The sequence below is a fragment of the Prunus persica genome, chromosome G4 (assembly GCF_000346465.2).
Source record: "Prunus persica cultivar Lovell chromosome G4, Prunus_persica_NCBIv2, whole genome shotgun sequence".
Taxonomy (NCBI): domain Eukaryota; kingdom Viridiplantae; phylum Streptophyta; class Magnoliopsida; order Rosales; family Rosaceae; genus Prunus; species Prunus persica.
Genome location: NC_034012.1, coordinates 5,995,185 through 6,022,170, shown reverse-complemented (window position 1 = coordinate 6,022,170; position 26,986 = coordinate 5,995,185). Strand labels below are relative to the sequence as shown.

General features: G+C 36.5%; 5 protein-coding genes across 9 annotated transcripts; 3 read left to right on the top strand and 2 right to left on the bottom strand.

The window, feature by feature from the left end:
- LOC18779123 (probable arabinosyltransferase ARAD1) lies at positions 94 to 3,324 on the top strand. Its single transcript, XM_007211554.2, has 3 exons — positions 94 to 1,196; positions 1,441 to 1,806; positions 2,723 to 3,324. Exons 1-3 carry the CDS (start codon positions 225 to 227, stop codon positions 2,909 to 2,911), a joined length of 1,527 nt encoding a protein of 508 aa, XP_007211616.2. The 5' UTR covers positions 94 to 224; the 3' UTR covers positions 2,912 to 3,324.
- On the bottom strand, positions 3,638 to 6,389 carry LOC18778405 (14 kDa zinc-binding protein). The gene is made up of 6 exons (XM_007212524.2): positions 6,235 to 6,389; positions 6,047 to 6,139; positions 4,859 to 4,945; positions 4,357 to 4,504; positions 4,073 to 4,190; positions 3,638 to 3,979 (listed from the first exon to the last, which is right to left on the bottom strand). Exons 1-6 carry the CDS (start codon positions 6,264 to 6,266, stop codon positions 3,912 to 3,914), a joined length of 546 nt encoding a protein of 181 aa, XP_007212586.2. The 5' UTR covers positions 6,267 to 6,389; the 3' UTR covers positions 3,638 to 3,911.
- Positions 6,445 to 8,564, top strand: LOC18779336 (sulfiredoxin, chloroplastic/mitochondrial). Its single transcript, XM_007212163.2, has 5 exons — positions 6,445 to 6,624; positions 6,702 to 6,871; positions 7,888 to 7,921; positions 8,107 to 8,200; positions 8,286 to 8,564. The coding sequence occupies exons 1-5, from the start codon at positions 6,552 to 6,554 to the stop codon at positions 8,299 to 8,301; spliced, it is 387 nt and encodes a 128-aa protein (XP_007212225.1). The 5' UTR covers positions 6,445 to 6,551; the 3' UTR covers positions 8,302 to 8,564.
- LOC18778984 (protein NAP1) lies at positions 9,436 to 22,124 on the bottom strand. 5 transcript variants are annotated; one of them, XM_020561927.1, is made up of 24 exons: positions 21,630 to 22,123; positions 20,579 to 21,013; positions 20,403 to 20,477; positions 19,869 to 19,949; positions 19,080 to 19,160; positions 18,841 to 18,923; positions 18,542 to 18,626; positions 17,773 to 17,898; positions 17,520 to 17,627; positions 17,259 to 17,303; positions 17,035 to 17,177; positions 16,398 to 16,530; positions 15,256 to 15,366; positions 15,056 to 15,134; positions 14,564 to 14,757; positions 13,652 to 13,797; positions 13,050 to 13,131; positions 12,834 to 12,944; positions 12,347 to 12,472; positions 12,110 to 12,249; positions 11,902 to 11,998; positions 10,829 to 11,820; positions 10,348 to 10,560; positions 9,436 to 10,189 (listed from the first exon to the last, which is right to left on the bottom strand). In XM_020561927.1, the coding sequence occupies exons 2-24, from the start codon at positions 20,990 to 20,992 to the stop codon at positions 9,700 to 9,702; spliced, it is 4,155 nt and encodes a 1,384-aa protein (XP_020417516.1). In that variant the 5' UTR covers positions 20,993 to 21,013; positions 21,630 to 22,123; the 3' UTR covers positions 9,436 to 9,699. The 5 variants fall into 5 exon arrangements, with proteins under 5 accessions (XP_020417516.1, XP_020417513.1, XP_020417512.1 ...); XM_020561924.1 differs by having other exon boundaries at positions 17,035 to 17,303; positions 21,626 to 22,124; XM_020561923.1 differs by having other exon boundaries at positions 17,035 to 17,303; positions 21,630 to 22,124.
- LOC18780471 (AAA-ATPase At3g50940) lies at positions 24,824 to 26,740 on the top strand. Its single transcript, XM_020561159.1, has 2 exons — positions 24,824 to 26,066; positions 26,189 to 26,740. The coding sequence occupies exons 1-2, from the start codon at positions 25,086 to 25,088 to the stop codon at positions 26,612 to 26,614; spliced, it is 1,407 nt and encodes a 468-aa protein (XP_020416748.1). The 5' UTR covers positions 24,824 to 25,085; the 3' UTR covers positions 26,615 to 26,740.

Here is a 26,986-nt window from a genome sequence, read left to right as displayed (position 1 = left end):
AAATTGAATATTATTGATGTGAAAATGAAAGCAAATAAATGTGTTTGTTAAACATCCCAACCAATCTGAATCAATAATAAAAATATGGTTCAGAATTTTAATTATGTCACGACTCACAACTATAGTATATCATATCATCTCATAGATTCAAGAATGCAAAATTCCAAAAATTTGCTCAATCAGCCTTTTTACAACCAAGGTGTCTCCCACTACGCGCAAAGCGTATGTTAGCGCAGTGCGCCGAGCCCACCCCCAAAGCAATGCCTTTGGGTTTGAGTGAGCTCCGATCCACCAAAACCAAGAAGACCACCAAACCCTCGTCACCTTCTTCAACCTCTCCCCATGCCCACCAAACCCTAACCCTCCCTCAATTCCTCTCCATGGCGCGAAAATCCTCGCTCCTCAAGCAATCCCTAGCCACGATCGTCGTCGTCCTCCTCATCTACGCCTTCCTCAACACCTTCCTCACCCCCACCACCACTGCCAAGCTCGAGACCGCCCTCCCCTCCTTCTCTTCCGCTTCCTCGATCTCCTCCGACGTGTTTGCTTCCCGAGAAAATCAGCTTAATTTTCCCGGGAAGCCCGTGAAAGTCTACCTATACGACCTCCCCAAGCGGTTTACTTACGGAGTTATCGAGCATCACTCACTGGCCCGCGGCGGCCGGCCCGACGAAGACGTTTCCAAGCTCAAGTACCCGGGTCACCAGCACATGGGCGAGTGGTACCTCTTTAAGGACCTGCTCAAACCCGAAGCGGAACGGTTCGGGTCGCCCGTTCAGAAGGTCTTGGATCCGGAAGAGGCGGACTTCTTCTACGTCCCATTCTTCTCGTCATTGAGCCTGATCGTCAACCCGGCCCGACCGGCTTCCGGGTCCGATAAGCCGCTGTACAGTGACGAGGAGAACCAGGTGGCGTTGATTGAGTGGCTGGAGGAGCAGGTGTATTGGAAGAGGAACAATGGTCGAGACCACGTGATCATGGCCTCGGACCCCAATGCTCTGTACAAAGTGATTGACAAAGTCAAAAACAGTGTGTTGCTTGTTTGTGATTTCGGGCGGTTGAAGGAGGACCAAGGATCGCTTGTTAAGGACGTGATTGTGCCTTACTCTCACCGCATCAACACTTACAGCGGCGATATCAGTGTTGAGGACCGCAACACCTTGTTGTTCTTCATGGGCAATCGGTTCCGCAAAGAGGTACATCTTCAATTGCTTACTAAATTCCTTATGCTCATCATTGTTGTTGTAATAAATTATCTTGTGGGTATGTTTGAAATGTTGCATTTTCATAGAGAATTCAATGATTGATTGTCATTTGAGTCCATGAATTAAGGATTTGAATGTGTATAAAGAAATTTTTTGGTGTACAAGTTTGATCTTAGTCTCAGTTATCTATCTGAGCTAATGTTTGGCTTTTGGGGGTCTATTTTTGTGTTTGTAGGGGGGAAAGATACGTGATTTGCTTTTCCAATTACTTGAAAATGAAGAGGATGTCATAATAAAACATGGAACACAATCCAGAGAGAGTCGACGGGCTGCTTCGCATGGGATGCATACATCAAAGTTCTGTTTAAATCCAGCTGGTGATACTCCATCAGCCTGCAGACTTTTTGATTCGATAGTTAGCTTGTGTGTGCCTGTGATAGTCAGTGATAGCATTGAGCTTCCATTTGAAGATGTTATAGACTACAGAAAGATAGCAATATTTGTAGAATCCAATGCAGCTTTAAAGCCAGAATTCTTGGTCTCAATGCTGAGAGGAATCACAACTGAGAGAATTCTGGAATACCAGAAGGAGCTGAATGAGGTTAGTCCAATTGCTTTGTTTTTGGGGTTTGATTTGCCTTTTATTGCTGTTGTCTTTCAAGTTTCATTCCGCTTTTGTTCTTTATCTTGTTTTTGAAATTAATGTCTGCTTTACTTCTTGCCATTGTGGCTTCTTTTACTCATTTCCTGTCGGAAATGTTTAACATTTGATTTGGTTGAAGTCCAAGGGTGGAAAAACAAGTAATGGTTAAATGACGATTAAAACCAGGAAAAGTTATACAAATTTTACTTTTTGTTTGAGCACGGGGAAGGAAGCTAATGTATATGCACACACAAACACACATTGGTATTCTAATGTGAACCATGAGAGCATTTGTATCTTATCTGTGAGATCGGTATGAGTGACTGAGATGTAAGCCCCAACGTAGGTCCTCATTAGAGTACCTTTGTGTGTGTGCTAGCATGGCCACACTTGTCCATATTCTGAAATCCTCTCTCTCTCTCTCTCTCTCTCTCTCTCTCTCTCTCTCTCTCTCTCTCTCTCTCTCTCTCTCTCTCTCTCTCTCTCTCTCTCTCTCTCTCTCTCTCTCTCTCTCTCTGTGGCCAAAGTCTTGAATTTTGTATTAGTTATGCCTTCTGCAAGATGGCAGATGTGGCCATAAGATCAAGGGTATGCTGAATACAAACTGGTATGCATCTCTAGAGAACCCTGGGCTGGTATTTGTAAAGTGTCTAGGCGGATTGGAATAATGAAGCGGAGTTTGTGGCAAATGTTGTTTAAGTATAAGAGTTCTACAATTGACGTTTTAGTGCATGCCAATTACTGCGGGTGCAATTTGTTCTTCACATTTGTATGAAATGTTACAAAATAGTTATGCATCTATTAAGTAATTACAGTGCAAAGCTAAAGCCAGTTCCAAATATTAATCTGTATTAATCTTAATTTCTTGATTCAGGTGAAGCGTTATTTCCAATATGGAGTACCGAACGGAACAGTGAATGAAATCTGGCGCCAGGTTGCACAGAAGCTCCCTTTTATTAAATTGTCGATCAACCGAGACAGACGACTTGTCAAGAGGGATTTGAATGTGCGAGACTGCTCTTGTCTCTGCTCAAATCAGACAGGAATTATAACCAGCCTATAATGCTACTTTCATCAATGAGACTGTTAATCAGAGAGAACTCTCTCTACTTTAAAGGAGGCTACTCCACCTCTGTCAATCATTCGGTGCTTCGTATTTAGATCTCCGCGCCTTGGATCGACTATTGGCTGAGAAGGATTCTTTTCTGCATCTTGGAAGAGTGATGACTAGTTAGTGCTTTGTTATAAGCTGCTTATAACAAAGCTGAAAGATTCTTTGACAGATGGGGTTTTTTTCACTGAGGGGTAATAGAATTTGCCATAGTAGTACAGGGCTTTATACAATTTACTGTAGATACTGTTGTTTTACTTGGTCATGAAAACTTAGCAGCTGGAAAATTAAATTAAATTACGTGTAACTTGTAATTCATTTGTACATTCGTAGAGAATAAAAATCAGATTTATTTGAGCTTTTGTTTGTTCTGTCTCCCAAACCAGCTTTTTGGGAGTTTGTCAATTGTTTTATCCGTTTTGGAACCCAAAACAGGATCAACTAACTCTCAAGATGGTTCTCATGTTCCTCCCCTAATAGAAGGATTATTGGTTTATGTACATGTATCTTATAGTGGGTTATAATCTCATAATAGAAGGATTTTTGGTTCATATTCTACTTTCTCACAATATTTCTTTCATTTGAATTATAGCGGGTTCATGCACAAGTACCTACGAAGCCCTTTTCCATCACTTGTATTCCAAGGATGTTAAAACTAGATTGGTAAATACCATAATGTTGCCAGTAGAAGTGTAACCAATCATTTACTTAAATACTTATTGGAGAATCTCCCTATAATAGAGTGCTGTATGAGGCCAAAAAAGAGAAAACAGAAGACTCATGATTAATGGAACCTGATCCACTCCTCATTCTACATCGTCTCATATGCAATACAAAACCAACTTTCCACATAAACAAACAAGGGTCTACACAAACTTAATTATGCAAAAAAACTCCACTTATTCATCTCCCTCGTATGAGATTTATGGTGTCCTCCAGCAGCTTCAGATCTTCAACCAGCTGGCCATTTCATCTGTCTTCCACCAAGGACATGCAAGTGGAGATGATAAACAGATTGACCTGGACGGAGTGAGACCATCGATTATTGAACAAGCAAAGCATCACACAACTATGAAAGGAAGGTGACGATAGAAACTATGCAGGGATACTTACATGCCTCTGGACCGTTGTTGATAACCACACGAAACCCATCAAGAATGCCTTCTATCTCGGCAACTATTTTTGCAGCATGGAGAAGTTGACCCAGTATTTCAACATGCCTAAGTTCAGCCTGCAAAGACAGAATGCACAAATCAAAAGGGAGCGTTTTCTATTCTGCATCATGCTTAGAGAATTTCATTCAAAAATCTTAATTGGAAAAAGTACTTGGCATAGTAAAAATGAAGATTAATACTCGAAGAAAAACCATGTTCGATATTATAAGGGCCAGGAATAACCTTTCTCAGCTCAGTTAATCCATCCCTAAACTTTGGAATGACTAAAACGTGAACAGGAGCCTGTGGGTTGATATCCCGAAATGCCAGGACCTTATCATCCTCGTATACAATGCTTGATGGGATTTCCTTTGCAATGATCTTGTCAAATCTAAAACAGGGGGAGAAGGAAGTCCTAAATTCATATGTAAATTTGGATAAAACATATTGTTTTAACGTGTACTAAATTTCCGTTTAGCTCTTACCCATTTCAATGAAATGTTAAAGCAATGATTGTGATAACTTTTATTTATTGAACATAAATAAAATATCAAATTGATCAAGATGAAGAAACAGATATTGCCACTTCCAGTGAAAATTTCCTCAGTAAGGCAGAACCCACACTGAGTTCCCATATTTTGATGGGTCAAAACTTAAAAAGTTATATACAAAGTTCCAGACTAAAAAAGTATGCTATGAACTTGAATGTGAGATCAAACCAGTTTTACTATGTCAAGGATGATACATTGTTGGAGCTCCACTGTTGGCATTAGCTGCAGCTACCTTGGCAGCAGCCTCCTCATCGTTTGTAGCGCTAACACGGCACAGGGATCTAAAAAAATATGTAACTGATAATTATATGCAAGGCACCAAGGGACAACCATACCAGTAATTAAAGTGGTTGCAAATGACATATAACACCTTAAAATAAACAACATGCTAAACTATAGTTATTTGATAACAAAATATTAGTATTCTTCAGCAACAGATCACCCATTTGGACCATTTGCAAATCATATTTCTACTATATCAGACTAACGGGACAAACAATTCTTCATTCTTACAAACTTAATGTGACTTGGATCTTGAGCAGCCAACAAATAGATAAGCATATGCATTGATAATTTGATAGAGTTACCGCAGTATAACAAAGTTGTATCCTGAACCACGACGTACTCCAATAAACTATCGATATCTTATTTGGAAATGCAAAGAACAGCAATGAAAATCAGCTTTGGGAGGGCAAAAGTATTTCATATTGGATAAAGTATTCAACCAACTAGATCCTCACTAAGGGTTTCCAACAAACATGCTACAGTGCTAAAATCTCAAAAGGCCACCGCATCCTGGCCCCATATTCAAGTCCCCTTTTTGATAATTTAAAGTTGGAAAGATGATGGGTAAGGAGATTTTCGGCTCCCAGGTGTTTTGTATGAAGTAACGAAGCTCAAAAAGCATCGCAGATCATTAATCTGCAGAGCATGCAGTAGTATGCCAAAACATTCGAGCTAGACCAAACATAAACCAACCAGTAGACACCACATATAGGACATTTTGGTTTTGGTGTCTACATCGTGAAAATTGGCAAAAGATGTCAAATGAACAATTTTCATAGAAAGAATGGTACATTTTCTGCAACAAAACAGTCAAATGAACTCACCAAAAAGGGGAAACAACGCAAACTCTACAGAAAGCTTGTAGCCCTCCCAAAAAATAAAAATAAAAATAAAATAAAATAATCCAAAAGGCCATCTTTTTCTCATCCTTAATTCTTAAATATAAATTAACAGATACCCACGTGAAGATTATGGTGTAAGCTCAGAGCATCGCAAGGAGATTTGAGAACTTTCAATTTGGTGACAATTAGACCATCCTTTTTTTCTATTGAAAAAACAGTTGAACAAAATATCAGAGAGAGAGAGAGAGAGTTTACCTGCGAGAGCGAAGAGGAAGAAGGAAGGTTGTGAAATTGGGGTTGGAGGCTTTCACTGTCACAAAAGCTCTCACAGTTGTTGATGCACAGTTCCTGTTCCAAATTCCAAATTCCAAAACAAAACAAAACATTATAGACGAGACCAACGAAGTGAGTGAAAGTCAAAGAGATAAATATAGAAAGAGTACCTAAAGAGAGAAAAGGAGGTAACTGCAGCCATTGGGATTTGTTTGGAACCAAAGGAACTGTCTTTCAGGAACGAATGAACTGGAAAATAAAATAAATTGGAAAATGGGTTTGGCTAATGTGAAGTGGCAAAAGTCTCGGTGGTATCTGGACCGTCCAAATAAATGGGTCATACCAAAAGTCTTCAAAAAAACAAATAAATTCTCATTGAACAGTTGTGATTAAGCAGAAAACCCAATACCATCCAATCAACACGTAGTGTATATCGTGAATATAGATACACACACAGAGAGGCTTACTAGCAAAACAGAGAACAAAAATGGCGAATTTTGTTCTGCAAGTACCAAACAACTTGAGGAGCTTCACTGTTTCTGCTTCGGTTTCATCAAATGGTACAAAAATCGCTCGCTTATATAGATTTTTTTTTCTTATAAAAATGAAATCTTTTTTTATAAGAATTACATTTCAGGGTCTCCTCCTTTGAGTTCTAGTGGTGGCAGTGGTGGGGTTGGTGGACCAGTGATTTTGGAGCTTCCTCTTGATAAGATAAGGAGGCCTTTGATGAGAACCAGAGCTAACGACCCAATCAAGGTTCAAGAACTCATGGACAGCATCAGTGAAATTGGCCTTCAGACACCTGTAAGCACTGCTAACAACCTCAAACTCGTAAATTTCTTTATTGGGTTTTGTATATTTTCTGTTTGGCTTCCAAGAAAATGAAAGACAAATTATCTAGGATTAGTTTCGAACTTTTGAGTACTCACACGGTCCTGGTGATTGTTGGATAATGGACGATTTACTTGGGGGGATATGGGAGTTTGTTCACTCATTTCCTAACTTTCTCAATTTTTAATATATAAATATCAGGCTGTATTTGGCTCTTGTTATGTAATGCTTGTTCTTAGAACTTCTTTACATAATATCAGTACTCAATGACTCCATGTAATGAAATGCTGACGTATAGAAGTAGGATTTGTGATTATTTAAAGGGTAGACATAATTCATACAGGAATTCCAAGAATCCCCCATTTTATAGTAAGTTACTGGGAAGTATGCAACAAAGGGATCATGAAGGCACCATAAGACATACAAATAGAACTATGATTTTACTCTCGAACTCGGTCAAGTATGGATTTTAAAGTTTACAACCTTATCAAGAGAGTGTATTTTCATGACCAAGTGGTCTTATTATCCACACTCTTAAGCTGGTGTTGGAACCAACCATACTAAAACAAAGGGATCATGAAGGTGGTTGTTAAATATGGTATGCTATGAATTAGCAAAGGCTAGTAAGAAGTGGAATGCCTTTTATTATTTTTAGTTGAGCCTTCAAGACTTCAGTTGTTTCTTTTTCCTTTTTCCAGTTTCTCTTAGGAAATACACTGGTTTATGTTTCTTTTAGTAGCATAAAACCAATTAAACAGATAATCTGGACAGTTGTCATTATTGATGGCCCATTTTTCTGGTTAGACATTTACCAGGTTTTATCAAATAAATTTTCTATGGAACACAATATATAGGAACATGTAACGAAAAGAGAATTATATATTCAGCTATGTAATAGGTAAAGCAGTAGGTAGCTTTTTGTATGTAGCTATTACATCTTGATACATATTCCAGAATCAATTTTAGTCTGACTCGTCTTACTAATGCAGATTGATGTGCTTGAGGTTGAGGGAGTTTATTATGGTATGCTCTTATCATTATTCTCCACAAATAGTTATTATTCTTTATATTTCTTCCTTACAAATCATTGGAGAGTTCTAGTTGAAAGCAGTGAAGAAAAGAGAAGGCTAAAAAGCTTTGTATCAGAATATTATAGCCACACATATGCTTTCAGGATTATAGCTAATGATTTTGTCATGGTCTGGTAGGCTTCTCCGGTTGTCATCGTTATGAAGCTCACCAGCGTCTTGGCCTTCCAACAATACGCTGCAAAATCCGGCGTGGAACAAAAGAAACTCTCCGGTATTTTTGTCTAGTCTTATTAGTGCTTATTTAGTTTGACCTTTTTTTTCAATCAAATTATTTATAACTTTTCTTCTTCTTGCAGGCATCACCTCCGCTGACTTCTTATGGGTTATCTTTCAGAGTGAATTCGCAGTTTTTACCAAGTTACACGCCTTGGTAATTATATTGCAAGTAATTATTGGGCGTGTATAATCTTATGCCTCTACTTGTTTGTATAAAATCTTGTCAATGTCATAATGTTTAGAAGGTCTATCTGTGTGGAATTCATAAAGAAAGTCTGAATACAGTGGTGCAAATATTTGTTGCTTAGTTTGGTTTTCCCATTTCACTAACAGGAATTGAAATCACAGTAAATAATTGATAAAGCGTGGTACAACTTATTTTGATGTGAGAACGATTTCTTGGAAGTTAGATATAAAGAGAGACTACAAATAAATAGATCTAATGATATCTAATCTTTGTTCATGTTTTATGAAGTTCGGTTTCTGTGGCAAGAATTGGGATGGAAGGGCACTTCATCTCAAATTTTGGGTTCGTTTGGGAGTGCTTCTAGAACACTTAAAAGCTCTTTCTGACAACCAAAAGCGCTTCTGACATCGTTTGGCAGAAAAGTTTAGAAGCACTTTTGGGTCATAGAAGCGCTTTCTGGAGAAGCATCTGTCATGTGCTTCTTGAAGAAGCACTCCCAAGTGCTTTTTCAATAAGCATGAAAATTTCAACGTGTTTATAATAAAAGCGCTTTTGGTAGAAGCGCTTATAAGTAGAAGTGCTTCCTAGAAAAGCAGTCTCAAACAAGCCCTTCTTTTGATGTGCGCATATAATTTTGTTAACTTAAATAATTTTACTGCGACACTTCACATTTTACTTGTTTGGTTACGGGACAAAATAAAAAAGCATTTACCCATTTCCAATTTCATCATTTACCGAGGTCCTATTCTGAATCACAGATTAGCTCAAGAAGGTTCAAATCTTCATTATGTATTCATCTGTATTGAAGCCATGTACTTTGTGATTGATGCATCATAAACTTTACAAAATATGGTAAATCAGGAAAATATCGACTTCTCCTTTCCGTTTTTTTTTTTTAAAAAAAAATTATTCATTATGTCTAGAAGCCTTATGTGCGGGAGCTGCGCACCTCGTTGGCTAGTTACAAATCTTTGTTGCTTTGTTTTTTCTTTTCTTTTATTTTTCCCACTAAAAGAAATTGATTTCATGGTAAATATAAATAATTGATAACGCATGGCAGATTTTGAAGTACATAGCTTAATAAACAGACTGGATGTACACAGAGTGACACCAATAGGACGAATTTACAAGATTAAGTCCACTTATAAGGACGAAACTTTGTTTGGCAACCCTAGATATGCAATTTGTCAAAATTTGTATAAACTAGCTCACCTATCTAAATGTGGATGAAGGACTGAGCATTGACAAAATTACAGAGTAGATAAATTACCATCCCTTTATACCCCTTTTAACTCGTGCTTGGTTTTTTACTTGTATGATATTGGACCGGATCTTGAGACAGCAAACCTTGGCAGCGGACTGGGGCCGGTACTTCCTGAAGTTGAGCCTTCCACAAACTTAACTTTACTACGGCTTGAGCTGTAATCCAAAGGCCCTGAACGACGAACATTCCGTTGCCTGCTTTCACTGCTCCGTAAGCTTCCACTGTCAGTGTCATAAAGGTGCTCCTGGCCATGGGATGATGATCCTTTGAAATAACCTGAATCATACTGGGGAGTGGGGTCGCCACGGGGATGTCGTACTACAGGAGATGAATGTGTGAGTGATGCAGCAGGTGAATGGCGAGGTGAACCACTTAGTAATGCGAGTGGTGTAGATGGAGAATTTTCATAATACTGGCTGTATATCGAACGGAGAATGGCATACGGAACATGGGGTTCGAGAGAGCTTCTTGGAAGATAAGGTGATATCTCACAAAGTTGGTCTAGGAAAATTAGCTGTGCTACAAGATGAGATCTGTGAAGAACAGTTGAAATCATTAGCAGCTTGCACATCATTAGCAGCTTGCACATGGCTAAGTAGGAGAATTGAGAATTTTGAGAGTCAATGACTCCATGAATTTTGCAATCATTAGCAGCTTGCATGACGATTTCTGTAAAGATAAATCAGTGTACCTGTTAGCTTCACTCCATGAATCCAATATAATGCCTGCAGAGAATTTGACGAAGAGCTGCATTGAGGATTTTATGCTTGCTTCAGCTGACAAACGACTTTGACTCTCAGGGTCCCCTGTATCAGCAGCATGTCCATTTGAGAGAGATTGTCTTTGCTGATGCTCACGTTCCAGTCTAACAAACTCACTCCCTGCAATTACAGCACTAATGCACCTGCGAACAAAATTTATTCGTGATAGGAATTAATACATTTCTCAAAAAGACCCATAAAAATATTTTATTTCTTAATCAATGAACACAGAAGAATCAAGAAATTACATAAACAAATATATCCCAATTGAACTAAGCACTACTGGGTAGGTATAGGTTTGGATCATTTTGCCTTTAGTAACTTTAAAGAAAAAAAAAATTCCATCTTGTATTAAGAAGTATCTAGCATAACATATAGTTCTATTTTAGGTAAAAGTAAATGCAAGCCCACCTTGCCAAGCAATGGATATTGTTATTGAAGCCCCCCGTGTCCACATTGAAGGCAGTGGTATTCCAAATATTAGACGTCATGAAGGTAGCAAATAAATAAGGCAAGAAGCTCCATGAACCATCATTGGCACCTCCAACCTCTTCTAAGATCAATCTCACCCATTGAGAATCATGATCGTAGACTACACCAAAATTGTTTGTCACACTTTTCAATCTCCTGATTTCTATCTTTTCAGGTATTTCTTCAGGTATATGCTTAGCTATCCCAGTCAATAATGAATGTATCAAGGGCGCACCTTCTAAGAGCACAGCTCCAGAAGCTTCGGCTAGAAGTCTATCAAAAGCCAAGGCCAGCCCAGCTTGAACACAAAACCCAATCACGGTGTCTATATCGACTATCTGCTTTATTGATGCTTCTCTTTCTGTTCGGTCACCAGAATGCAGGCTGCCAGAAACTGCTTCTAGGACTTCACGGTTTGATCTCAATGATGTGTCAATACAATTTAAAAGTGCAGCAGTGTGTTCTTTCAGCATTCTGTCTAGCCTGTCAACTCCATAGCCACCAAAAATCCGAACAAAAGCCTTCAATTCTTTAAGATCAGTGACTGAATCAGCAAAATATCCGCCAACAGGCCTTGTGCTCTTGAAGCATTTGTGAATTGGAGCAAAAAGAATTCCAGCACCAGATATATCCTTGATTATATTTTCAATGTACCAGTTGCAAACAGCCTCAGTGGCCGATCCAGTGTGTTGCTCTGCTGGCTTGTCAAACAAATGTAAAGAAGAAACTGGTCCTGAGAAGGCCTCCGAGAGCAGAACTTCTCGAATACCCTGAGTTAGGTCCATGCTAATGTGCTGCTCTGCCAGATGGATGATGCTTATGTGTCTGCGAATAAGTGACTCCAGAACAGAAGGCCGTTGGAGATCATTATCAGTTTTCAGTGCTGAAAGCAATCTTCTCCTAAGGTTCCCAAGGATGCATTCTCTCATGTACTGTAAAAAATGATTGGTATACTTTAGAAAAATGCAAGAATTGCATCATCTTGTGGTTGAAGAAAAAAGAGAATGCCTTACCTCCCTTAAGACAAAAACATGGTTTAGAACACATATTGGCTCCATATCATTCAAAACTGAGCATAGATTGGTCAGTCTCTGCACCGCAGCTTCTAACCTGCCATTACCAAGAAAAAACAAAGGCACTGTTAGCTGTGTCAATATTGGACTTCAAAAGAGTGCAATGCAAAACATATTTTGCATGAAACTAAGATGACTAATGACTTACATTTTAATAGAACTATTATTTTCAGGATGACTCTCCTGACCAGGAAAGGGGAAACCAGATGGTCCCTTTGGAGATTTAGCTGAAGGAATCGATACTCTTGATGCATAATTCATATAATACGCTGCCTGCTCTGGAAGAAGCTGAATATTTTCACGAAATCAGTTTTGTAAACATAACTGATGGCAACTGTTTCTTATTTCCGTGTGTTACAACATTAAATCAGACAAAAGTGATTACTTGGATCTCAAGGGCACCAAATCCTCCTTCAGAATCAAGGATGTTGATTAATCCCTCCAGTCCTCCCATTATTGATTCAATGAGAGATTCAACATAAAGGACTGCATCCCTGCCAATTTTAGTTACCTGCTTTCAAAAGGAGTTAAGCACGGTCATTTCATTTCTGGTCTCATGCATCCATGTGCAAGCTGAAGCATCATGATGTTTCAGTAAAATGAACTCCCAATTGTCTTATCTAATCAATAACTTTGGGTAAAATGTTATTTTCATCTTCCCAGTAAAAGATGATAAAAGCATCTTTATCAACCTGGAATCTTGAAGAAGAAAAAAAAGCTCAAAAAAAGGCTCATTATCACTTTCTATAAGTAACTTAAGAAAAGAAAACAGTTATGCATGCAACTTTATTTAAAGAATAAATAATGCATGTTGTGACACGTAGATATGTCTAGAAAATTTTAAGGGCAGGTTGAGGAACTTGATGGATCACCTCTTCTGGAACAATGGGAGAGGCACACTCTGGAAAGCTACTTGCAACACCAAGCCATGCACAGCAATGCTGTGGACGCCCTTCTGGGCCAAACATAGTGTTCCTGAAGACCTATTTAAAGATAAAATAGAAAATCAATTTTAATTTGTCTCAAGTTTTTGGTTAACTAAAGGGGAGCCAGCAAACCAATTACAGCTAACGAGATCCAGAACTTACTGATGTAAGGTGCTGATGGTAGAAATACAACTTCTTAAGGCTCGCATGCTTTGATAATTGAGATTCCAGTTCGTCAACACATCTGATTTGAAACAGATACGTAAGTGCTATTATTGTCACTCTGACAAATTCAAATGCATATGCAGCCATGTTTTAATCTAATAATGAACGTTGGAGATGAAAGCATTTTATTTACTTCAGCAAGTGCTTAACAGATATTTCAAGTATTAACTAAGAAACTATTATGATCATATTATGCTCAACACAATTGACCATAGTCAATTAGATCTTCATTTAACTTCTTGTGAGACTTTTCAGGTAAAACATTGTGCTATACTGACTCCTAAGGTAACGTAATAAAAATGACAATTACCTTCTTGTTTTTCCTTTAAATATTCTAGAAGACTCATACATCCTAAGACAAACGGCACTTCATAAATGGCTTCTATTACTCACCAATAAAAAATTTAATGAACACTTTTCCCAATTGTTACATACAGTTGTAACTCATAAGAATATTTATCTTCATCATTGTAATTAACTAACTGCAATGATGACTACAAAATCCATCACAATGGTCAAAACTAAGTCAGAAAGAGCACCTCGACCAATTGTATGCAGCATTTCCTTCCGATAATAAGCCTTCTTTCCCTGTAGAAACTGTAGCTTTCTCCAAATGTCTTATGTTTATAGATGATCGGGAAGATGTGACTATCATCAATATTGATAACCAATTCTTTCGGAATTCCTGGGTAGAAATCACAAAATTAACACTCCTATGGAAATTGAGAACTATGATACTAGAGCAATGAGTACAATATTGCGAACAATTTTTTATATAGAGCAATACAATGGGGGATGAGTTAGGCACTATGCTATGAAATAAAACAACTAAAAGTAAATAGACTTGATTGCATAAAGTATATTTTAAAATTTTTTAATTAAACGAAAATCTGATGTAGCTTAAAACTCTGATAAGGTTTTGTAGAAATTTGTTGGACATGTGGGACTAGCACTTCTGATTAAATAACATAATTGAAGCCCATTTAATTAATTAACTCCACTCCCCACCATAAAAAGAAATAAGGCTACATGTTTTACAATTCCAGCGATTCCCTAATCAAGTAGTTTATTTATACAACAAAAACGTAGAATTAAAGTGTGCATTACACATACACACAAGATCTTCCTCTTGCCAACAAGAGAGACAGAGACAGTAAATGCATCCAACCAATGCCTACTGACATATCCATGACTATCTCTAAAATAATTTCCTCTAAACACAATTTATAATCCTTAGGCAGTTCATATCGGTCTAGTAATCTACAGCTATTTTAGCACCTAGATGTAAATTAAAGTGATGAACAAGAAATGAGAAACTCTATATGCAAGAGAGGTGCCAAATAAACACAGGCAAATATATATCAGAATCTACAGGAAACATCTATTTGGCATCCAAAAACCTCGGGAGATTTATTCTAAAGAAAATAGAGCATAGTCTGCAGATTTCTTACAGATAGATCGCATGTAATGGCAGACACATTTTCACCCTGTGGTTTTGGTATGTTTTCAAGCTGCTGAACAATCTGCTGGAAAAGACCTTTCAAGCTTGAATCTAAGTCAAGAGCCACCATCCCAGGGGTATTCAACAAATACCGGATTCTACCAGCACAAGAAGAAAGGTATGATAGTGCATAACCTCGAATCGCTGCATATAAGTTCGCAAAGCATAAAAATAAGTACACTTTATTTTTAGAATAAATCTCTTACTGCAGTAATAAAACATTGTTGGACACATCCATTTGCAGTTAAAATCACATACAAATTCCAAGTTTATATGCGTTGAATATTGGTCAAGTGTCAAAGAGCATATGTCGTTACATTTTTGGGTTCTTCATTCTCGCTGAAGTAATAATTTTAACATACATCAAGATTTCTACATACAAAAATTATCATATTTCCACTATTGAGAAAAATGGCATGGCAAATATTAAGTTCAAACTAACCTGCAATGTACTTGCGTACTAAACAGCATAGATGGTCCATTCCATCTAATAAGAACCCAATAGTTGGATCACTCGGGTCCTGCAAACCAAAAAAAAAAAACACAATAGTTGAAACCAAGCATTTCGTTATCAGGTTGAACATACCAGGACAATAAATTTATCATGACGGATCTCAACAGGTATGGGCAAACATAGCTTACTATGTCAACTGGTACAATTCGAGTGGTTTTAGATTTTGATGACCCAATTCCAACATGTTGGAAATACCAGATGACCTCACATTGAGCAAAAGCCAAGGCAGAGAATACCATCTGTAGACATCAGATAATCATAATATTATCAATAAGCACTAGAGAATATCATCGTGAAAAACTTTGTGGACAAAACCCAGCAGTCATTGACAGATAGAGAAGAAAAACCAATGGGGAAAATTATCACCACAACTGATTGGTTGAAGAGTTTCTTCATATCTCACTTTCAAGATTTACTCTCCAGTTTTTAACTTATCCAATTGTGAATGTATTAACTGATTATCCAATTGTGAATGTATTAACTGATTTCAAGCATTTTAGGATAAAAGGCTCCATAGATATCAGCAGCCGACACTAACCATAGTTCAGAAGAATAAGGGAGCATGGTGATTTATGACTCAAACCCGACCTTTTCAAACAAGAAAAAATACAGACTACAAGTTCTGAAATTGCTGCAAAAGTGTTCATCAGAACTACCTCAATTTACATAAGTATGTCACTACCCATCTCCTACCTCCTCAAGTGAGGAATCAAGATCAAGTTTGTTTTTAAGAAAAAAAAGTTATTTATTAAGATACAGTTCAGTAAAAAGTTATAACTGATTGTCAACGGAGTAGGAGGAGTAGGACATGACAAAAGATGGGGCATTCAAAACCGTAATTAGTCACACATAGCAGATCAAATATTTGAAGCAAGTAGAAACTGTTGATTTTCCTTTCCTTTTATTATTTCGGTTAAACTTTTACAAAATTCACCCAGGAAAGGAACTTAAGACGAAATAAACCAAAAAATCACTAGTAAAAATAACTTAAATAACTACAAAACTTTTTCATCCTCGAAAGAAAGTCTTTTGAGACTTCATATGCTTAGTAAATTAACAAGAATCTGTTGTTATGGTAAACATCCATCTCCTGCGTAAATTTATGCCAACTTGTCATTTATAACTTGATGTGTTAATAGGAAATTCTAAGCCTTTTCCAATGCCTGATAATGTTTCCTGAAAAATCCAATAACTTCCACCCCTTCCAGAATACACATTACAAGGAACACATGTGACCACTTCGTACAAAGAAACAGCAATGACAATGTACCTGTATGTTTGGAGCCAACAAACTAGGCTGATCAGTGAAGAAAAGCACCATTCTTCCAATCTCTTGCTTTAACAATATTCTCCTCTCGCGATGAATGGCATCACACGAGAGTAATGCTTGCTCATGCACTTCACTGCATCAAGTGACCATTTTATTATATTCAATGCACATGGTGCCACAAACATCGTCAAGCATAAAGAAATTCATTTGATGAGAACTAAGGGGTACTGATGGATATTTGAAACCTGAATACGGATATGCCCTCATGGGATACATGCAAATGAGAATTTCTATATCATTATTACACCAGGTATATTATGAAGTATTGAATGATATGGGCCACCACATGGATACATTAACATGATAAGTTTGGAACTACTAGTGTGTTATTTCTTGTGTTTGGCTTGATCTACATTGTTATGTCCATTATGCAAAACATCCACATTGACACCACTTGCATAAGCAAAACAACATCAAGGATTCAAAGGTCATCCTGCAACAAATTTGGGCAGACTACTTAAGCTGGCAACTAGATTTAGGGCACAGAACTATTAAATGTGTTACTTTTCTCTCAATCTTATTTCTGGCAAGTTCCAAGTTCAGCTTTTCATATTTAGACTTTGATTTATGTACGCACCTTATCATTTTCTCAACTTGCTTTGCTACACTATACTCCAGATCTGCTTCTTTTGCCTTCGTACGACCAGACTTTGCCATCTTCTTTGATTCTAAAATTCGTGGCAGGACATATAGTTGATAATCCTCATGCAAAAGTATATACTGCATGTTTAAGTTACAACAATAAGCTACTGAAAATGATGGAAGTAGTTTGAACGACAGAAAACAGGCAGCAAAAATCACCTCATCCCTGAACAATGTAAGAACAAGATTTTCTTTCAATACGACCTGAAAGCCACGACAGAGAAATAAAAATAAGGAAAAAAGCCAAACACATTGTGCATGATAAATATAACAAAAAAGCACCTACCTACATACAAAAATAAAACTCCTAAGGCAAATGCCAAAATATGCATGTCTTCTATTCCATTTAAGATTGTTCAATTCAAATTCAATATAAAATTGGCAAGAATAATTAGAAATCATGTACAGTGTAAGGTTTACCAGAGCAATATCAATGCTAGTGACACGAAGTAGCTCATCAGGACAAACAAGATACCCAAATAATACCCATTCACGATAAGAGGTGACGTTTGCTAGATCCTGAGCTCTCTGCAAATGGAACATAACATTAACCATATAATGCAGTTTGCAATAGCACCACTCTAACAAACCATTCAGATTAACAATATAAAAAGGAGAAACAATTTAGCAGATTTTGGCCAGTTTTAAAATTAATAATAGTAAAGATGTCTACCAAGGGATGGGCAGAATTTGTAAGTATGTCTGGATATCGAGGATGATATGGACTTAAAAAACCCTCATTTCTGAGCTTCCTTGTATCAGTTGACAGAAAAATAATAGGACCCACAGCCTCTAGCACCTGGAAAAGAAAAATGAAATTTAGTGGTAATAAATCTTCTACACTAAATATTACTAAAATTATTTTCTAAGTTAATGGTTGTTCAAACTTCAAACATGACTGATTAAACTTCAAAAGCCAAATAGGTGATATTTCATGCCGCGTGGTTTCTCAAAATGAATTCCTTGTATCAAATAGCAAATAAGATCTAACAATTCTAACCCCTCCCAAACCCACTAGTTCCTGTGCATTTTTTATCCACTGCTCAGAGATGGATAGAGGAACAAGGATGTGGAACAATCACCATCAGACAAGTAGTTTATTAAGATTTCCAATTTCCAATTTCATATAATGTATTTCTTTTCCATTTTGACAATTAAAACTTCTACTAAAATTGCCAAAAAAACTAGTGTATCTAATCCACATGGATATTGATTTCAAGGTAATGAAAAACTCCCAAATACTACGTGAGATCCTTCTAAAAAGACTACTTAAGAGGCACAATTCATATATTACAATGTCATCAATGAAAAGCAAAGCTATATTTTTTGTTATCAATTATGACACTCAAGGAGGGGATTTGACCTTGGGGCCTCCTCTTCGTGCCCCAGCAACAAAAACATAATTATCAAAACAACATTGATAAATTAAAGCACAAACTAACCTCTCCAATACGTGGGCTCACAAAATTTAGGTCTTCTTTTAATCCTTTCAATGGTGGATCATAACTGTCTATAAACTGAACCAACCTATTATCAACAGAAAGAAAAACATAAGGTCTGATGTTTTAAGCAGGAACAATAAGAATAGAGATTTCAACATTCAGTTAGGGCGTAAACTTTTGGACTTCTTTAGAGGTTAATGCTATTACAACAAAACCAAAGCAATTCATAAATAAATTGAATGAATTCAGGAATGACATGCAGCAAAAACAAGTAACTTATAACTAAAAATAGATCCTACCGATGATAAAAATCACAATCTCGGTCATTTCTGGACATGGAATGCAAAAGGTTATACATTTGTAGCATCATTTTCCTTGGCATCTGTTGTAAGCATAGTGTTAGCAGAACATCAAGTACAGGAATTAACTTATATGCATGCCCCGTTAAGACAAAGCAATTAAGTTCTCAAAAAAATAGACAGTGACAAGAAACAGATACTGAAAAAAAAAAAAAAGAGAAGAACAGAAATTAACTTACCTTCTCAGAGAAAAGGTTAACGCGGACAAAGGAGCAAAAGAGATCCATAAATGCATGTAGTATAAGCGAGTTCTGATGGGGCTGCAAAATACTGCGCCAAGTTATTAGAGATGCCATGTAGAAACCTTTGTGTTTTAAACAACAAAGTCATCTAGAATATGTAAGGAAATAATGCAAACATTATTCTATTCTGTCAAAATTCCTAGTAAAATGTGACCTTAATTTACATGTTCACCGCCTAATAAAGTAAAAGTATATATTGGGAAGCATTTTATCAATTCATCCCTGCTGCATGTCATCAAATCAGTTACATTGAAAACATTACGTTTGTTACTATCACGAAAAAAGGTGCAAGATAGACATTGAGGCTCCTCTTGTGTCTGAAAAATTGAATTAAAAACTTTTCATTACAAACCTATATTTACATGATCATTTTCATGTACTTCTATCTTCATATGGCTGCTTCTAACAAGCACTATACATCTGATTTCCACAAATATTGTGACATTTACTAATTAGACTAACATGTTGTTAACAATCCCATTCGTTTACATAACAGGAAACAATGTTTATTCAACTTTTTTGATCTACACGTTCACCATGTATCAATGAGCGTATGAGGACAGAGATATCAGAAAACCTTAACTTTATGACATCAATTTTATGCTTCTGGATATCAATTTGTGTGGCATCATATATAGAGTTGAAATAGAGAAAAAAGTGTCAATATCATTGTTCCACCCATAACCTATAATTCATAGAGGTAAAATAAGTGATCATGAGACTCACCAACAAGGTAATAACTGTACTGCTCAGATCCAATATAAGTCGTAGAGCTTGCTCTCGAAAAGCCATCAAGTCAAGAAGTAGCTGATTCATGCAAAAGAAAAGCTATTAATTGACTCCATCTAAAATATGGTCATTTTAAAATCTATAAATGGGAAGCGAGCTAGTGATTTACAGACCATCTCTCAAATCAAAACCGTCACCACCACCCCAACAACAAAAAATAAATGCTTACAATGATTCATGCAATAACTCCTGGTCTGGCCATTTATCAAATTGTTGTTGATAAACTTGCCACAAATTTAGACTTAGGTTTTAGCCTTTTATATATCAATAATAACTAATGAACTAATAGTTCATACCTAAACCTTTATGAAAGATAGATGAAACGAGTAAATGTCACTGATGAGAACTACCATGAGCTTAATTTAGCACCAAAAACACTAGACACTGGAAAACTAATGGTTCTATAGAAGCTTTATATAGAATATTCAGACAATGGAAGAATAAAAGTAAATGGAAATACTAACTCCGTACCTGGATCCATGGTTCCAAGCTTTGTAAATGAAGTTCTGCATTATCATGTAAGGCATCCCAAGCAACCTTATCAACCTGCATCAATATTATTCCATATTAACAATATTCAGCTAGCTCAGTAACGCTGACTACCATAAGAATACCTAATATTTAAATGAAAACAAATCAATTCTTACGCGGTCAAGCTGCAACTTGCTATAATGTTCAGGGAACTTCTTTGAGAGTAACAAGCAAATTCTTGGATGGTTAGGAAACACACCGGCTTTCCAAAATGCTTCTGAAAATACATGGCCAACTGGATCCGGGTAATCCAAAATTTGGTTCAACCTATATATTTTAGCCATAAGACCTTCTGCCACTTCAGTTAGTTGAACTACCCACTGCATGTTCAATCCTTTGTGGGACCCGCCTGAACTGTGGACCTGTCCATCAGGACCTGCATTCCTGGAGCTCCTCAAACTCATTGGAGAAGTTGTTTCTGGACCCAAGTACTCAGTCCATCTTGATGGACCCTCCCATTCTCGTGATCTCACTGAAGTCGGTGACAGTGATGAATCTTGGCTAGAGAAATGTTGTCTCGATCTTGCCATTGGTAAGTAATCAAGACAATTCTGCATTTAGTCAAGATACTATAAGAGTAAGAAAGGATTTAAATTTGATATCAACGTTAAATTAGTCAGAAAAACTAATAAAACATTAGATATAATCATAGAATGCATTGAAAATAACTAATTTTAATACATTTGAGATGAATTTGAAATTACTATATGCAAGAAACCATCTGAAGTTCTGGTAATAAACTATTTCCTTTTAGAAAAACCGGCCGGGAAAGACCTCCAATGAATTGAGTTTGAACTAGTAAATTAGTAAAATTAGAGAACAACCATTTCCTATATGTAGAGCATTTCATAGTTTGGACCATTTCCAAATTAGCAGCATTATGTAAAAAGCAAATATATCCGAAACAAGTAATTCTACCAAACAGACGCTGTAGCAACCACATGAATCAGAATGCAAACAAAAAAATTCCCCATTTGGCGGCTCGGAGAATGAGAGATTGCAAGGAAGCGAAAATTGTAAGCATTGTTAATTCTTTCGTAGTTTCGAAGACTGTGTTCCCTTGTTTCTTTCCCACATTTTCTAGGCAGACAAACGGAGCAAGTACAGGGAGCAACACAGAGAGAGAGAGAGAGAGAGAGAGAGAGAGAGAGAGTAGTAGTAACCTACAAGTCAAAGCTTCAAAGTTGAAACGTAGAGCAAATTGAGGTAGTTGAAGATCATGGAGCTCAGATCTGACTCTCTATACTGCCTTTAGGTTGTGAATTCTGATTTGTGAAGCAGCTGCACTATATGAGAATGAATGAGAGAGAGAGAGTGGTTGGTTTAGTGGGAGAGCTGGGAATTTGGTTTAATATTTATTTATAATAAAAAGAAAATGGTAATTTTTTTAATTAGTTAGTAGTTTTCAGACAGGCGGGCGTGGCCCGGGGTTGGTTTCTTTTCTTTTTTTACTTTCTCAAACGGCGAAAGAGTTGAACAAAAGAAGAAGAAGAAAATATCACTGTTTTCCTTTTCTTTTTCTGTTTTTTAACTTTTTTTTTCTTTCCATTACAAATCCGAATTTAATGTCAACCCCGACTTCCTTTTGCCGTCGTGTGAGTTTTGAAAATGCTAACAAAACCCTAATATTTATATAAAATAAATAATCATATAAATCATAGTAGTAATTAAACAAATTTATTATCAACGAAGAATAGAAAGATTCTAGTTTTGCAGACCACTAATCTTAGTTTTAGTTCAAACCTTTATAACACATTGACTGTGTGTGTTAGAAAAGAAAAACAAGTTTATTATGAAAAATCAAATTATTTATGTTTTACATATTCAATATTGATAAATGATATATTTGAAGTAGAGCTACTCCAAAAACAAAAATAAAAAATTGAAATATCACGTAGCTTAGGCCCCGTTTGATGTAATTGCATAAGCCACTATCTCTGCCTGACCAATTATACGAAGCCATATAATAACTTGTTTCAAATTCAAATTATTACATCATAGGGTAACAATATGAGGCCATATATATTTTTTTAAAATCCCTTTATGTATTTAAAAAATTAATAGTTAGAAATGTGAATCAGTTTACTTTTAAGGTACATTTTGAATAGCAATCACTTGATTTTGAGTAGCAACAATATAAATGATTGAACCTAAAGTGTATAGCTTAGTGGCACCCATGATATTATTATTGCCACATATTTATTAAATTTATTTTTATTATATTCTATATGAATAGCTTGACTTTTTTGATGATGTGGGTATATATATTTAGAAGGATGCACTCCTTGTCATTTATAAGGTGGAAGACATACTTGGCTTGGACATTAAGCAACCATCATTACATATTTATTTTATTTTATTTCACTATTTTAGGGCGAGTGTGTGAGAGATTGTAGAATGCAAAAACTGCAGAAATCAAATTTAAAGATTTTTATAATAATGATTATTGTCTTTTTGGCCTTCAATATTATGATGGTAGTCATAAAATTAGTTGCCTCATTTGGGTATTTCACAGGTGAGATAATTATAGGATTATAAAATTTGCTTATGTGATAACGTATTATGGGTTCTAATTGGGCTTTGATAAAATGGGTCGGGTTGACCCAACTTGATACAAAGTCCTTGAAGCCCGAGCCCTCTTCAAACTTGGACCAATTTGACAAGCTCTAAGCTATCCATGGGTCGGAAGATTTTTTGGACGGTGGTAGCAACCCAAAGGGAAAAATAGAAAAGGAAAAAAAGTTCCAAGTGGGTTTCAATTTCATTAGACACTTGATGAAGATTAACTATCCATTTGCTCAAAACCATTACATCTTGTTTGGTGGGTAGGATTAGTAGTGGAATTATATTAAAATGAATGTGATTAGAATAAAAGATGATCTCATTATGTGCATTTATATAGGTAGGATACATAATCCCACAACTTCAAATCTCGAGACTCAGAAGCTGCGACACAAAGTGTTTTGAAGACACGAGAATGCATCCCATCAACAATTTTAGCTCTCTCTCTTGACAATCGATAAACCCACCAACAGGAATAACACCCATCTTCTTCGACCCAAAATCACACAAATTTAATATGCAAACTAAGAAGAAAAAAATACAGAGGAAGAAGAAAAGAAAAACAAAACAGAGATAGAAAGAAGAACCACCACATACCCAGCTCAACCACCATCACCACCCAATCAAACCACCACAACCATTAATTAGTAGAGAGAGAGAGAGAGAGACAGTCCTATGGGCTGGCTAACGTGGGCTATAACCCAAGTCACTTGATATTTTATAGCTCAAATTAATACCCTAGACCAACCAAGCAAGCCCCAGATATCCCCATCCTACCTAAATAAAATTCCATTAACTAACCCTACAAATCATTGTCTCTTGCACATTAGACCATCCTTTAGCTTAGACAGCCTTTGCTCTTCGCAACAGACCATCCTTAAGCTTGATTTGTTGAATTGTCAAATATGATTTGCAATTGATTTTGGTGTTCTTACTTGTACCAAATAGAATTTGTTCATAATATAGATTATGAATTAATAATTAATTATTTTAATTTTGCGAAGAAAAGGAAGAAGAAAAGAGGAGGAAAGAGAGAAAAGGAGCAAAAGGAGGAAAAAAAGAAGAAGAAAAGAGATAAGATAGTTTTTGGGCTTTAATTTTTTTATATTGTTTATAATAATTTTAGCCCCTAAAAATATCATAATTAAAAAAATTAGAACTGAAATTAGCAAAAATACACCTAAAAACTCACATATTATTATTCTCAAATTGTATTACCATATACGTTTTCACTGTTTTTATTTTCTGAATTTGTTTTCCAATTAATCTACCAGACGCATTTTCGAATCCTGAAAATGCAACTTCGTTTTCTCGTTTACATTCTTATAAAATATTTTCAAAAAAAATATCCAAAAACATTACCGAACGGGCCTTAGTGTAAATAACTCATATAGTTATTTGTTTTCTTTGATTTTTCAGTCCTTTTTCGGTGCTTTCATTTCGTTGTTTGTCATTTTCTGGGAATTGCTTTTGGTAAAGCAAAAGAAATATCGGGTACGACAAGTAAGAGCATCTTAATGGAGATTTCATGCAAAATGTTAATAAATCCTTTCCAAATGTCAAATAACATATTATTTTTTGTTTTCAATTTTTAATTGTAAATGGAGCTCATATTATTAAAAAAATTTAAAAGAAAATTATCAATGGTGAGGTTCAGTCATGAGAAAATATTAAAATAACATTCATCATGGCACTTGCGATTTTTAAATTCCTGTAAAATTTGTTTTTATATGTAATTTAACATATCGGTCGAAGATGCTATGACAAGAAAATGGAACTTTCATTTGCAGCATAGTACATACTTTTCTTTAGTAGGTAGAATTCTGTTGACGAAGACTTAAAAATAGCCACAAAATAAGTTTTAGTTTCTTCTCTTCTTCCCATTGTCCCCATTGACTGCAGACTTCATCTGCTCTTCATAGTATTTTGAGCTTCAAAAGCAATCTTCACATACAGATACAGTACCAAACAAACACCTTTCAGACCCAAGTATCTCTCTCTCTTTTGATCATTTCTAATTTAGGCTTTTCAAATTAGGATTTACTTGGGTTTTGGGCAGCCATGGATTCTTTTAAAAAAATACCTGCAGCTTGTGCTTCCAATGTGGTTGTTTACTTGATGCTTGTTTGGTCCAAGGCCATTGACTGCTACTTACTGCCCATGTTGAGATTTCCTCTGTTGATCCTCCATGGCTTCTTCAAACGTTGGCTGATTAAGGCCATGACCCTGCAAATTGAAGAGTACCATGGTACAAGTACTAGAAATAAAGTTTATGATGCTTCTGCGCTTTACTTGCAGAGCAAGATCAGCCCTTCAACTCAGATTCTGAAGATTTCACAAACTTGGAGAGAGACTAGTTTAACTGTCAACTTTGCAAACAACCAAGAGTTTGATGACATGTATGAAGGAGTTCCGCTGAAATGGAAATTCAATTCCATGTCAAAGAGATCCAGTAGTTCTAGCACTTCCTCAGCTTTCAAGCCAGAGCAAAAGCAACACTTTGAGCTTGTATTTGACTTGCAGCACAAGGAAAAGGTAATAAATTTGTACTTGCCTTATGTTTTAGAGACATTTGAGGCTATGAAAAACGAAAGGAAGATTGTCAAGCTGCATACACTTGTGAGAATAGATGCTTTTAAAATAAGATGGGAGGCAATCAATCTCGAACACCCCGCAACATTCCAGACGGTAGCCATGGAACCAGAGCTAAAGAAAACGGTTTTGGAGGACTTGGACAGGTTTGTTAAGAGGAAAGAGTTCTATCAAAGTGTGGGAAGGGCTTGGAAGCGTGGGTACCTTCTATATGGTCCTCCAGGCACTGGGAAATCATCCCTAATAGCTGCCATGGCTAATTACCTCAAGTTTGATGTTTATGATTTGCAACTCACACATTTGAAAACAGATATGGAACTGAGAAAAGTATTGCTGTCAACATCAAACAAGTCGATCCTTGTTATTGAGGATATAGATTGTAGCCAGCCGGGGGTGCAAGATCGAAAAAATGCTAATGGCATCAGAAAGCCTGAGTTAGAAGGCAATCAGGTTGGTAGTTTACAAATTGTATCTGCAATGAAAGATTCTTTAGTAACATGGGCAATTTCTGTTATGTATATTACGCTTGACTTTGATGTGCTATTTAAATTGGCTTTTCTTTTGTCACACAGCTTACACTATCTGGACTGCTAAACTTCATAGATGGGCTTTGGTCAAGTTGTGGAGAGGAGAGAATCGTTGTGTTCACTACCAATCACAAGAGCAAGCTTGACCCTGCATTGCTGCGTTCGGGACGAATGGACTTGCACATCCACATGTCGTATTGCACCTACGAAGGCTTCAAAAGTTTGGCTTTTAATTACCTCAGAACTTGTGAACAGAAGCACCTTTTGTTTGAGGAGATTGAAGGCCTTCTGAAGAAAACAAAGGTCACTCCTGCACAAGTGGCAGAGCAGCTGATGAAGAGTGAGGAGCCTGAAGTTGCTCTTCAAGGTTTGATCACACTGTTAAAGCAAAAGAAAAACCAAGGGAAAGATGAGTATCAGGAGGAAGATGAATATGAAGGTGAAAACAAACAATTAACATATTTTATTTAGTAAGAGATAAACAATTGGGCATATTGTTTTCGGAAAAACATGTAATTTCAACTCAGATAGAAAGAATCGCATTGAATTTAGGAAAGCTTTATGTTAATTCAATACAATTGTCTTGTATTTCAGTTACCATATCTGACTAACGTGGCTCACATTGACCTATTTAAAAAAGTTCATAACCTAAAGTGGCTTAGAAAATAAAAATTTAGGCCCCAAATTGAAACTCATTTAAAAGCTCAGCAGACAAAACGGCAGTTTATCCAACAGTTTGAGGACACACATGAAGGCATTGAGCTCAAATGGAAGCTCAATGCCCTGTCCAAGAAAAAAGAGTTCGAGTTTTCCTTTGACGTGGGCCACAAGGACAAAGGGAGC